The sequence below is a fragment of the Tiliqua scincoides genome, chromosome 5, assembly GCF_035046505.1.
Source record: "Tiliqua scincoides isolate rTilSci1 chromosome 5, rTilSci1.hap2, whole genome shotgun sequence".
Lineage (NCBI taxonomy): Eukaryota > Metazoa > Chordata > Lepidosauria > Squamata > Scincidae > Tiliqua > Tiliqua scincoides.
The window spans coordinates 96,564,870-96,579,482 of NC_089825.1; the positions used below are offsets into that span (position 1 = coordinate 96,564,870).

The 14,613-nt window shown below is 43.4% G+C and overlaps 1 protein-coding gene across 1 annotated transcript; it reads right to left on the reverse strand.

Annotated features, from left to right (window-relative positions):
* Window positions 1–9,389: 9,389 nt before the first annotated feature.
* LOC136652441 (olfactory receptor 10C1-like) lies at window positions 9,390–10,328 on the reverse strand. The gene has a single exon (XM_066629381.1). The coding sequence runs from the start codon at window positions 10,326–10,328 to the stop codon at window positions 9,390–9,392; it is 939 nt and encodes a 312-aa protein (XP_066485478.1).
* Between the last annotated feature and the right edge of the window lie 4,285 nt (window positions 10,329–14,613).

Genomic DNA, 14,613 nt, shown 5'->3' on the forward strand with positions numbered 1-14,613 from the left:
TGCAGCCAAAGATGTTGTAGTCAGAGTGTTGTAGTTCCAAGAGCTAAGCCAAATCCCTCCAGGATTCACATAGATCTGTAGGAGGATTCGCACCTTTAAGGAGGAGTGGAGAAGAGGGGACTCATTATTGAGCCATAAGAAAAAAACTGCACTAAAAGTCCTCCCCCAACATTGAACTGGCTTGATGGATTTTCTTTTCTGCTGGTTCAGAAGCTTGACTTAGCTGATCATTCACTGTAACTAACATATCCTTCCAGATGCCTGCTGTAAGCCATCATCACCCCATTATCACATGGTCCAGAAATTCCCCTCACCCCTGCTAAAAGCAGCAAGAGGCTGCAGTGGTGAACAGTGGTTTGCAATGAAGCTCCAGCATCCATATTGGGATGCAGTATTGGGGGGGTGGTGGTTATTGGAATGAAGTGCATAGGGAGAGGTACAAGGCAGTGACTGAGGTGTAGTTGGTACAGATCCAAGTAGACCCCTTAGGGCAGGGGTGCTCAATACGTCGATCGCAATTGACCGGTCGATCACGAGGCACAATGAGTCGATCTCATGCTTCTCTCCCGTCCACGCATCCCTGGGAGTGAGCCCCATTGACTCTACTGGGGCTGATTCATGAGTAGACCTGGAGAGGAGCTGCTGGCAGGCTTCTCTCCTGTCCACGCATCCCTGGAAGTGAGCCCTGTTGACTCTCCTGGGGATGACTTACCTTTCCCCTGTTTTTGCACTGGTATGTATGGAGATCTACCCCCCCCCAACTTCCATCTGTTGGTTCTGTGTGCAAGGGGTTTTGTACTGGTATTGCTGTGATGTCTATATAGAGATCTTCCCTCCCCCACACCTTTCCCCTGTTTTTGCACTGGTCTATATAGAGATCTGCTCCCTCCCCCACTTGTATTGGAATCGAGGAAGATCTGGTGAGGAGGTAGATGTGGTGTCAGCAGTGGCCCCTTTAAGGGTAAGGCCTGGGCATCCAGCAGAGTGTGCTGCACAGCTGCAGCCACTTGAAGGCAATAGGGCCCTCAGGGATATAAGAGCACCTGAGGCAGGAAGGGCTCCACTTATTTATGTGAGTAAGCCTTTTCCTACATGAAGATCATTAAGTCCAAGTACCGTTCCACCATGACTGATGAACATTTGGAAGTGTGCTTGAGGCTGGCTGTCAGCAGCTACTGTCCAGACTATGCATCCTTGGCTGATTCACTTCAGTGCAAGTCATCAAAGTAAACTCAAGTAATTACAAAAAATGTTTATAGTTAATTATGTTGTGTTGTGCAATACTGGCTCATGCGGTTATGCAAGGTACACCAACATACATTGTACACATAAATGTTATATGTTATGATGGCGCGAACATTGTAAAAAAACTCTGGTAAAGCGGTATATAAATACTGTTGTTGTTGTTGTTGTTATTGTTGTTGTTGTAAATCTCCGGGCCTTGCTGGGTTTCAAAGTAGCTCTCCAGCCAAAAAAGTGTAAGCACCCCTGCCTTAGGGCTTGTCCTGGGACTTGAGAACAAATGTTTCCTTACCTCCAGGTGGCCTCCAGGACCTAAAACATCCCTACTGTTGCAGCTGAGTCACTGGGTCAACAAATAGAGAGAAACAGTAATGGTATGTGGTTGAGAGTGACCAAATATGGTAGTCACACCCTTCGCCTTTTCCTCACAAAGCAAGACCATAAAGAGCCAATAAAATTTGACACATTTCTGTAATGGATTCCATGACTTTTCCTTTTCAGACATGGCTGACTGTTTCACATGTCCCAGTGACCATTACCCAAGCAAGGATCAGACTTCCTGCATTCCCAAAGTTGTTGTCTTTTTGTCTTACGAAGAACCTCTGGGCATCGGTTTAACCATCTGTGCTCTTCTGTTGTCGTTGGTCACAGCTCTGGTGCTAAGGCTAATTATGAAGCACCACAATAGTCCCGTAGTCAAAGTCAACAACCAGAGCCTCACCTATACACTTTTGATTTCTCTTATGCTTTGCTTCCTTTCTCCGATACTAAATATTGGCCGACCTGAGAAGGTGACCTGTATGTTCTGCCACACTGTCTTTCACATTGGCTTCACATTGGCTTTTTCTTCAATGTTGGCAAAAACATGCCCACTGGTGCTCACATTCATGGCCACAAGTCCAGGGTCCACTCTGAAGAACTGCGTGGGGAAAAAGTTGGCCAACTCCATTGTTCTTTCTTGCACTGTTTTTCAAATAGGTATTCGTGTTGTAGGTTTGGTCATCTTTCCCCCATTGCCAGATGCTGACATGCATTCAAGTCCTGAAGAAATCATTTTGGAATGTAAAGAGTCATCACCAATCATGAATGACTGTGAAGAGACCTTCTTCAGCCTCCTATCCATTGTTGTCTTCATTTCGGCTTTCCTTGCTCGGAAGCTTCCTGATGCTTTTAATGAAACCAAGTTTCTCAATTTCAGCATGTGTGCATATACCTGTGTTTGGTTTACTTTTACTACGATCTCCTTGAACATCAATGAAAAATACAAGTCAGCCATGGAGATCCTCTTCATGTTGGTCTCAAGTGCTGTAGTGCTGGTCATTGTGTTCTTCCCCAAATGCTACATCATTTTGTGGAGGCCTGAGCTGAACAGCAGGCAACAATTAAGAAAGTGGAAGCACTGAAGAAGTGTCCCCCTCAGTGACTGCCTTCTGATAGTCCACTTGGAAGTTTTGCAGTTTTAAGTACACCCCCATGTTTTATGTATCTCTTTGTTTGAAACCATTTACACCTTGCCTTTGCAAGCCCTGACTGGCCATTTCATGTAACTACAAGAAAATAATCAAAAACAGTATAAGAAAACGGTGAAATCAACCACTATAAAGACACATGATGGTTTAATCAATGTCAAGCGGGAAGAGATCAAATGCAAGAAGGCTTGACATTATAAATTTTTTTTTTCATTTTTATATTATCTATTTTATTAAAAATATGACACCATGTGTATTAATTCCTGAAGCAGCATCCCATTATAAATAAAACACAACACACCAGGGACTATGAGAGGAATTTTAGCAGGGGATAGAAAGTTTCTTCTGGACCCTTTCCCAAAGGAGGAAGGGGCAATGGGGACAGGCAGAATGAGAGGGCAAAATAAGGCAGGGGGAGGGTGCCTCAGGGAGTGCTGTGGAGGGACTGTGTAGCTCCACAGTCCTCAACAGGTTTACTCAAATCTACATCAGCCATTTTTCTGGTATAGATGCCACTGGCTTTGAGATCAGTCACTCACCCATCTTAGGTTCTTATACTAATTTTCTTGACTTCAAATACTGTGAGAGCAATCTGTGAGTACAGGAGGCATTCTATGGTGGAGGAGGGGGCAACCTGAGGGCAAACTGGAGAAGAGGAAATATTTTACTTGCCCCTACGTAAACCCTGTGGCCACCTATAGGTGGGAGTTGATGGGAGGAGGAGGTCAAATCAGACCTGGGAAGGGGGTGGGATTAGAAGCAGTGGCAAATGCCAAATCCCAAGTCACTTCCTAGGCCTGGTCCTCCATTACAGAGCAATGTAGGCTTGTACCAGCAATTGAGTTGTCCCATAGTGGCTGCTGCAGCTTACAAATGTCCCCTTACTCCAAGGAGACCTCTAGCAGCAAAAATTCCCATGAGATTCAGCTGAAGTTGCTCCGGTGCGGCTGCACTGCTGCACAGGGATTTAGGTAGAATTGGGTGACCCAAGTCCTACCTGGTTGAACCAGCTGCACCATACAATGGCATCCTCATTAATAGTGATGGCTTCATTTGGAGGAGCCTGGGGATCCAGCCTTCCCACAGTGACTTTAACAAAACTTTGGTTTGGGAATGTGACCAAATTTATAATATCAAATGCAGCAATGAATTCCCCATTCTGGGCAAAGGAAATCTGGTCACCAGCACTGTTGTTAAAGGACACCATTTTCAGGAAGTGGTGGAGCTAAATTATATAAAAAAGGAACAACAAAATGCTACTGGGCAACAAGGACATGCACTTCACTGATGAGATAGAAAATGTCTTCTTGATGGATGGAATGTTCATTTTCTCCAGAACTCAGTCAATTGTCTGTCATTTCTGACCTGCCAAGAAAGTTTGGGTCAAGGTGGAAACCAAAGTCAGAAGTTGAAAATCCAGACTGGACAGGAGCGCATATAGCAGGTAATTGGACGAGGAGATAAAAACCCAGGAATTGGATTCATTTTGGCTTTCCTTGCTCGGAAGCTGCCTGATGCTTTTAATGAAGCCAAGTTTCTCAATTTCAGCATGTTTGCATATGCCCATGTTTGGTTGATTTTTGCTACAAACTTCTTGAACATCAATGAAAAATACAAGTCAGCCATGAAGATCCTCTCCAAGTTGGTCTCATGTGCTATAGTGCTAGTCATTGTGTTCTTCCCCAAATGCTACGCCATTTTGTGGAGGCCTGAGCTGAACAGCAGGGTACAATTAAGAAAGTGGAAACGCTGAAGAAGTGCCCCCCCTCAGTGACTACCTTCTGATAGTCCACTTGGAAGTTTTGCAGTTTTAAGTACACCCCCATGTTTTATGTATCTCTTTGTTTGAAACCATTTACATCCTGCCTTTGCAAGCCCTGACTGGCCATTTCACGTAGCTTCAAGAAAAATAATCAAAAACAATAAAAGAAAACGGTGAAATCAACCATAATAAAAACACATGGTGGTGTAACCAATGTCAAGCGGGAAGAGATCAAATGCAAGAACCAAAAGAACAGCACAACAGATACAAAACACCAGGAAGCCCATGTAGGACTGGAAGTAATCAATTAAAGGCTCAATGTGACTACAGTTGCATAGTAGAGGGGCAGGGGGTACTGTATTCCCAGGTGGCGCTCTTATGGAACACTTTTGAGGGAGGGTAGTAAAGCTATGTAATCAATAAAATAAGTCAATAAGGTTTTGTTTTTTTTAATTTAAATTTTAATGTTGGCTTAACATTATAAATTCTTTTCACTTTTAAATTATCTATTTTATTCAAAGGATGTGACATAAGGCATATTAATTTCTGAAGCAGCATCCCATTATAGAGTACAACACACTAATATAATACACTGCTAGAATACTAATACACTAGTGTAATATACACTAACAGGACACTTTAACATCCAGATGTTTGACATCTAGTGAATAATGCAGTTCTAGGCAGGGACACCGAGAAAATCCTATCTCAAAAAGCTGTTAACTTCTTGCATCATTTATTACTAAACAGCTTGTTCACCCAAGCTATGCACGCTTGCTTAGAAGTACGTTCCACTGAGACTCCCTCTCTAGGAGGTGCACATAGGATTGAAAACTGAGTTAAGACATTGGAATAAATGTTTTTTTTTTGTTTTTTTTTAATTCTGAGCATTTAAATTTCTATGTGGGGTTACCAGAATAAATGCCCTGCAATCTCAGTTATCAACATCTTGAAGAAAAGGGCAAGCAAATGGTGGAGGAGGCTTCTAGGAGACCACTGTGTTCCTCTCCTGGTCAGCAGAATGGATTAGGCACATATGAACCAATCCCCATGGTCATTCAGAAGAAGAGGGTAAACAAACTATTAATGGGAGGAGAAGGAGGAAGGAAGGATAAACATCCTGATTTTCTCTGAATGCTCCATGGCAAAAGTAAGCTTGGAAAATGCAGCAAGGAGAAGATGTTGGTACCTTTCCATGTCTTCTAGGTGGTAGTGACTCGCTTTATTTCCAAGCCAAAAATGTAGGGACTACACTCCCCTTTACTCCTGTGTGTATACAAATCTCTTTCCTCACACCTACCAAGTCCCCTTTCATGTCATCACAGGGGTGGATGTGTGTAACTATGACACACACACACACACACACACACACAAATTCCCAGACTCTTTTCCCTTTAAACCATACTCCCCTGTTGAGCAGTGGGAATGAGAAAGTATGTGACTATAGGAATTATGTGAACATACCACACTGTTCTCAGTAGTTTTTAAAGGCTGCTATCATATACATACTTTCATGGGAGTAAGCCCCATTGAAAACAATGGAACATACTCGTTGTTTAATTCTTTTTAATTCAGCATTTATCTAAACATTTACAATGTAACAAGGGGTGCTGTATAGAATCATTAATCATAGTGTTTATCAGCATTGAACAGAAAGCCTATACAGCAGTGGTTCCCAACCTTGAGGAGCCCAGGGACCACTGAAGTAAAAATTGGACCACATGCAACCCCCCCATCCCCAAAAATACAATTAAGTTTGTAATAAGATTAATTAATCAATCCCTGCACACAATATGTAATAACAAGAAAAGATTAATTAATAATTAATGGGACTGTTCTGCTTCCCAAGTATTGAGAAGCATGCTACAAAGCAACTAGCATGCAGGGAAGTAGAAAATTAATAAGTTAGTGCTCCTCAATCTTTGACATATAGACCAGGCAGTCCTCATAAGAACATAAGAACAGCCCCGCTGGATCAGGCCATAGGCTCATCTAGTCCTGCTTCCTGTATCCCACAGCGGCCCACCAAGTGCCCCAGGGAGCACACCAGATAACAAGAGACCTGCGGTCCAGATTCTCGCAGCATCACTTTTCATAATTGCAAGAACAGCCGCTGCTGTATTATATGACATCAGTGTAAAAGGCACTTTTCAGAACAACAGAAGCAAAAAAAAAAAGCAGATCCTGTGATAAGCATCTTGCAATTTTCCAATCTAAGCTTGGACCGTTAATGAGACAAAAGGAAGTAAATAGAAACACAGTTCACAAATATGAACGAATGTACACGCAGGTATTTACATACACTTGCGGTGCACTCCTATGCATATTTACTCAGAAGTAAGTCCCAGTGTGTTCAAATGGGCGTACTCTTGGGTAAGTGGGCATAGCCAGGTGTAAACAAAGCCACAGCCAAATTTGCCAAACTTGGAGTGGGGAAGGGAAAGAGGCAATTAAAGGAGGGAGGAGCAGGAGGGAGAAGGGGGAGAGCCCAGAACACTGCCAGGTGTCTGTAGCAATTCCCCCCCCCCCAAAGACTGGGACTTCCAGTCAAAAAAGACTGTACTGCCCTTCCTCCCCCTTCCTGAGAAACACCTCGAAGCAAGGCTTAGCATGATTGCAAAGGAGGCAATGTCAAAACTTTTTCACAGTTGATGTCCCCAAAGGGAAGCAGCCACCACAGGAGCTGGCGAGGGAGGCTACAATCCTATCCACACTTTCCTGGGAGTAAGCCCCATTGACTATAATGGGGCTGATGTCTGAGTAGTCATGCCTAGGACTGGGCCCTGAGACGCTCAGTTTCTGAATGCCCTTTATCCCTCTGCTGCTCATCGCCAGCAAGCTTGGTCACCTGCCCCTCCATCAACCCAATGAAAGGAAGGAGGTGACTCAGAAGCACCAAGACTGCTCTGTTCTTCACCTCTGCTGCTCTGCTCAGTCGCAAGGCAGTCTGAAAAGCGCTAAGATTTTTTTTTTTCCAGAGGCTCTTTGTAATTTTTCCTGGAGACCTCACGGACCACCTAGCTGGGTCTCACAAACCACCTGTGGTCCACAGACCATGGGTTGGGAACCCATGCTATACTGTAACCATGCAATCCTATCCATGTCTACAAAGAAGTAAACACTTTTGAATTAATTGGACTTACTTCCGAGTAAGTGTGTATAGGATGGCAGCCTAAAGGCCCAATCCTAAAAAGTGCATGCCGGCTTACCACCAGCACACACTGTTGCAAACGTGTCGTAAGGCACGTTTGCAGGCCCTGGTGCTGGTGGATTGCCTGTGCTAACCCAGCGCTGGGCTAGCGCTAGTGGTGCACTGGGGCTCTGTCACTCAGCGGTCGTGTGGACCACCAAGCAACAGAAAGGTAGGTGGGGGCATGGGGGGAGGTGGGGAGGAGGTGTTCCGGGGTGGGGGGAGCCAGAGGTAGGGTGGGGAGAGGGCAGGAAGGAGGCATGATGGTGGGAGGGAGCGGGGTAGGAGGGAGGTGGAAACTCCACCGGATCCTGAGCCTCTGTTTCGGGCCACTGGCTCAACATGGAGGCTTTAAATTCTATGCTGACCTTTGGGTTGCCGTAGAATTGAGTAGCCCCATTGCAGAGCTACTCGTCCTACCCAGGGGAAGGAGACAAAAGTCCCCTTCTCCCGTGGAGCTTCCAGCACTGTTGCGGAGCAAGTAGGATGCAGCGATAGCCATTGTGGGCGTTGCTGCAGCCCTGGGCACCGGGCAGCTCAGGATTGGGCTGTAAGACAATTATAGTAAAATTAAAACGGTAAAGATATCAGAAATACAACTATGAAGTATATATGCTCGAAGGCCTAAATCAATAACTAAAGGCCAAAATACATTTCTGCACATTGAGATGACTTTATAATGCAATTCACAGCCCAATCCAAAGCATGTTTACTTAGAAGTAAGTCATTATAGAAGTAAGTCCATTATAGTAAATGAAGCTTGTTCCCAGGTAAGTGTGGATAGCATTGTAGCCTCATTCTTGGTTCTTAATCTATATCACTTATGATACATAGGAAAGGAAGGATACAGTGAAAGCATAATGGGAGAAACCAAATCAGACAATGCTCATAGGGCACAATCCTAACCAGGTCTACTCAGAAATAAGTCCCGTTTTGTTCAATGGAGCTTACTCTCAGGAAAATGTGGTTAGGATTGCAGCCATAACACAGGCCAACACACATTTTGCTTCCTTAAATGTTACATCAATTCCTGGGTATATTTGGGGTGCCGATTCCAAAAATGGCATCCATTTTGAGCTATCATGCCTAGTTTTGGAGATATAGTATAGCCTCATTAGTGAATGGTTCAAGCAGCTTCCTCATGAGGAAGTTGCTTGAACCATTCACTAATGAGGCTATGCTATATCTCCAAAACTAGACATGAATAGGGCAAAATGGATGCCATTTTTGGAATCGGTACCCCAAATTCATATCAAACCATCATAAAGTTTGGGGGAAAAACTTTTCTGACCGTCAATTTTGTAGGCCTGTGTAATCAGGCAATAACAATTTTCAACCTTTTTAATCTCATGGCACATTGATAAGGCACTAAGGGCACAATCCTGCCCTTCACTTGGGCTGGTGCAAGTCCCTTGCGCTGGCCCAGGAGGGTCACAAACATACCCTAAGGCACATTTGCGCCTCCTCTGGAGTAAGCCGTGTCGGCTTTAAACAGTACTTCTTGAGTTGGTGAGTTGCGACCCACCAGTTTGAGAGCTACTGTTCTAATTGTTGGTTTTGTTTTTTTTAAATCATTCTTTAATAATAGGTGTTGCAGTTAATCACCAATATTCTGAATAAAAAATTCATGCCAGAGTTCCTAAATGGGATGCAAACTCTTTATCATTTCTTCCTAGATAAATTCTGTATTATAATTCAAAATAAATAGCTCTTTAGATGAAAAATCTTACCCTTTGGATGCGAGGCATATTTTAGTGCCCAGTTTCCAAAGAGCACCTTTGACCTCTTTATTTCTGAGGCTATATATGATAGGGTTGAATATTGGAGTGATGACAGAATAAGTCAGAGAGAGCCATTTGTCTGTATCCAAAGAGAAACTTGACTTGGGCCGTGTGTACATGAAGAGTCCCCCTCCATAAAACAGCGTTACCACCATGAGGTGAGAGGAACAAGTGGAGAAGGTCTTGCTCCTGCTTTTCGCTGACTTCATCTTCAGGATGGTGGTGATGATCTGGATGTAGGACACCAGGATGAGGGTGACGGGCAGCATCAGGACTATACCAGAAAACACAATGATTTGGACTTCATTCCAATAGGTGTCGCCACAGACGAGCATGAGCAGTGGCTGAATCTCACAGAAGAAATGGTTAATGACATTATCCCTACAAAAAGGCAGATGGAAGATGTAGGTGGTGTGTCCTGTGGCCACCACAAATCCAGCGAAACAGGATACTAGGGTCAACTGGACGCACACTCTCCTGTTCATGATGGTTGTGTATCTCAGCGGGATGCATATGGCCACATAGCGGTCGTAGGACATGACGGAGAGGAGAACACACTCAGTGACACCAAAGAGAAAAAAGAAATACAGTTGTACTGCACACCCAATGAAAGAGATTCTGCTTTCTTCCAGGCGGAGATTTTTGAGCATGTTGGGTATGGTGACTGTGGTGAAGCCCAATTCCAAAAAGGACAGATTCCGGAGGAAGAAATACATGGGGGAGTGAAGGGCAGCATCGACACTGATGATGACAATGATGGTGATATTGCCAAGTACCGTTAAGAAGTAGAGGCATAAAAAGAGCAGAAAGAGAAAGGCTTTCATTTCTGGAAGTTTTGAGAAGCCCAGAATAATGAATTCAGTAACGGTGGTCTCATTTTCCATGATCTCAGGGAATATTTGCCTATGACACATAGAAGGGAATCATTATTATTAACAATGACGTTATTTGCCAATAACAATCACCACAGCTCTCAGTTATCCTGTTCTTTGGCGCATATCTTTCAGAAATTCCTGGGTAGCACATGTGAAAGGATGCTACTGTTCTAGACATAATGTTTCAGCTTCTCTATTTCTCTCAACACCTTCGGTATGACTCCGCTATCATCACAAGGTTTGTCACTCTCCCAAGATAGCCAAACTATTCAGCACAGGCTGCAATCCTAACCACACTTTCCTGAGAGTAAGCCCATTGAACAAAATAGGATTTATGTCTGAGTAGACCTGGTTAGGATTGTGCCTGTCGTCAAATAAACACTATAGTTCTGTATACAGGTACTATGGGTCATATTTTAGCCATGTCACAGGAATGCTTCTCCATGAATTATGTGAATCAGTTATACAGAACGTAGTTCACAAGTTCCTTATGTTACTTTGGTGGGAATTGATCGATCATTTGAAGAGATCACAAAGGTAATTGTATGGAAATGACTTGAACAAAGATGGGAGTTTCCTATTACTACATTGTTAACTGAATCCAGGATGTGTTCTTAGAAGTAAGGTCCTCTGAGTACAATGCGACTTTCTTTTAAGTATGTGGGTTTAGGATTGCAGCTTAGCAGAAAGATTGTACTGTTGGTGATAAGAATTATCACTGTACTTTTTCATGCATTTAGCTTCACACAAGTAGTCATCCATTCTACTTTACACTTTCCTTTGCGCAAAAGTGCCAGAACACATGTTCTGCCTGTGCAGAAGCCTGTTAGGATTGGGCCATAAGTTTCTAAAATTTGACTGAAGGTATTATACATGTTGAATTTTTTTCGATGTTCATTTTTATGACACATTCTGTAAATCACTAGCAGAGAAGAAATGCTTTATCTCATCTTAAAGTCAGTCCTGAAAGGTGGAAAATATATAAAATTGTACCTTGTACTCAGTAAAAAGATAACTTGATTCCGTTTCTTCTTGTGCTTGCTGGCTCTTTCCATATTGTGCTGAATTCTTAAGCAGAATTGAGACAGACTTTCTTTTTTTTAACATCACTAGTTACTCAGGGGATGTAGCTTTTCCTTTGTAATAGTGCCAATCTGATTTGCTGTAATCAATTAATTAGTACTCTAATTGTGGCCCAATAGAATATCATACCAAATAGATCATGGCTTTACTAATAAGCAATGAGATAGGCTTTGTCTCTTTGTTCTTTTTTCAGTTAACTACATTGCTTTGGTAAATAAAGCTCTGAATTAGGGCCCAATCCTATCCAATTTTCCATTGCCTGTGCTGCTGTGCCAATGGGGTATGCACTGCTTCCTGTCTTGCTGAGGCAGTCACAGAGGCCTCCTCCAGGTATGGAAACATTTATTTCCTTACCTTGGAGTTGCATTGTAGCTGTACTGGCGCTGGAAAGTTGGATAGGATTGGACCCTAAGTTAGGCACCTGGTCTAGATGCTTTAAAAAGGGGATTGGATAGATTTATGGAAGAAAAGTTCAATCACAGTTTACAAAGCATGACTGTATGCATCATGGGGTTTTAGAAATAGCCTATATGACTCTTGTCTGATGGAAGAGGTAAAAAAGGATCCAGGTATCTTGTCTTGTGTACTCCCAGAGACAAAGGAAGCTGAACTAGATGGGCCCTGAACCTGATCCAACAGGGCTCTTCTTATGCCCTTATTTATTCAGTGTTGCTGAACAATAGGAAGAAAAGAAAGGAAAACTGATACAATCAAAGTTGAGATATTTTTCATTGATCCTCAGTTTTTGAGGAGTTAATGTCCTACTTTAGGAACACTCTTTTTTGCAAAAACTCTAATGTTTGTGACTCTAGCACCTTGCCTATGTTCTTAAGTTCTTGTCACTAGTTGACTGGCACATGCTATCCCTGAAGGAAAGTGCATTACCATTAAACTTTATTTCCTGAGAGCAAAACAAGTGTCAAGGTAACCCATTGTTCCAGAAATGAATTAAGAATGTAAGAACAGTACTGCTGGATCAGACCATAGGCCCATCTAATCCAGCTTCCTGTATCTCATAGCAGCCCACCAAATGCCTCAGGGAGCACACAAGACACAAGAGACCTGCATCCCCATGCCATCCCTTGCATCTGGCATTCTGAGGTAACCCACTTCTAAAACCAGGAGGTTGCACATACACACCATACTTTTTAACTAGTGATTGATTTTTCCTCCAGAAATTTGTCCAATCCCCTCTTAAAGGCATCCAGGCAAGATGTCATCGCCACTTCCTGTGGCAAGGAGTTCCACAGACTAATTACATGCTGGCTAAAGAAATATTTTCTTTTGTCTATCCTAACTCTCCCAACACTCAATATTAGTGGATGTCCCCTGGTTCTGGTGTTAAGTGAGAGGGAAAAGAGCATCTCTCTATCTGCTCTATGCATTCCCTGCATAATTTTGTATGTCTCAATCATGTCCCTCCCTCAAGCACCTTTTTTCTAGACTTGGATTTTGGATTTCCTATTCCTGTCACTTTGAACTCTGCTAAGTTTCAATTCTTTGCCACTGAAAACTTTCATTTCTCTACTCTAGCTACTGTCTCCAACCCACTCAAACCATTTCTTTGTGCTAGAAAAGTATTTCATGAAACTTATATCCAGGGATGCGAACTCAAATCAGGTGACTCAAGTCCAACTCGTAAAAACATATGTTTTTTGCTGACTTGTGTATGCTCACCAAGTTCTAGCCAAAAGGGAAAGGTTAATGTTGGTTTTGCATTGAGCAGGAGGTGGCGGGAGAGGTAGGAGCCAGTTTTCTTGTCCATCTATGAAGGAACAGGTGATCATTGGACAAAGGTTTATTCCCTGGGCAAGTGAGGGGAGAAGGCAGAGGGGATGGCAGTTCCTAGCCATCCAGGAGAAATGGCATGGTTCCAGCAGGCTCATTGAATGACTGACCACAATGCAACCACTTCTGAGCAGAGATGCAAAGGATTGGGTCATACTGATAAACCTCCCAACTGCTGCATGTGACCCTCCTCCCTCTTGCCCCTTCTTTCCCCTGCCTCATGCAGTCCATTCCATCCCCTCTCGCCTTATTTACAGATGAGATGGGGACATCAGGAGAGTGTCTAAAGAGAATTCTGGCACATACACACACACCCTGGCAGCAATAATGGACCTGCCCCTCAACGTGCCCCAGGGCAAAGGTCTGTGATACCGCCTCTCCGTACCACGCCACCCCCCACACTTATCCAGCACAACAGAGCCTTGTGCGGACCTAGGAATGACTCAGAAAGCATTCTGAGGCTTCCCCACAGTCTTAAACAGTACTTCGGGGAAAATGGAAGTACTGTTTAAGACCATGTCAGAAGCCTCACGAGGCTTCCCACAGGGTCCACAATGCTACACAGATGCGGCCCTCGGGGCATTTGCCCCCCTGCCCCCCTTCAGCCCCACGACAGCCCAGCAGCAACTCCTTTTTTTCCTGTGGAGCCATGGCTGACTTTTTTACAGAAATGACTCAGGACACCAAAATGCTGTGGGCAACTCAGAAAGTCCACTCGTTAGGACTCGTTTTTGAGTTAAGTCAAAGGGGGTGGAGACTCATGATTCGAGTTGTGCTGGACTTGCCCATCCCTGCTCTTTGGGTCACTCAGTGACCGTTATAACAATATACTCAGAAGAGACAATGGGAGAAAGTTCTGCAGAAAAAAAGTGATCATTATAGGCACCAATTTCTGCAAGCGGGCACTTGCAAATCTCAGATGACATTATTGTGAGTGTGGTGTTGTAATTGGATCTCTTGTGGAAAACAGCTCAGGATGGAATTTTATTCCGGCTTCCTGTGTGGTTTTAAAAAATCAGGGGAAATGTTGCTGCTGTGAAGTTACAAGAGGGAATGCAGGAGCAAATATATATTTTTTTGCTATACTTGTATATCTCAGCTCTATATTTCTTTTTAGCTCACTTCATAGAACTCAATATAATGTACGTGGGCATCCCTGGCAGTCACCTATCTAGGCACTGATCAGACACCTTGAGCCCCACCATATGCCTTAAAAAAACCCAAACATTTGGAGTCAGTGTTTCCACAAGCTTTGAGGACCTCAGCTTTTATTTAACAGCAAGAGGACGCCATTAATTATTTCAAGCATTAATAGATGGGCAAGAGGAGTGCATGACACTGTTCTTGACTGAACATTTTTTTAAAAATACAACTAATATACGGACAGATGGATGGACTCATTCACAGATGACATAGTGGAAGG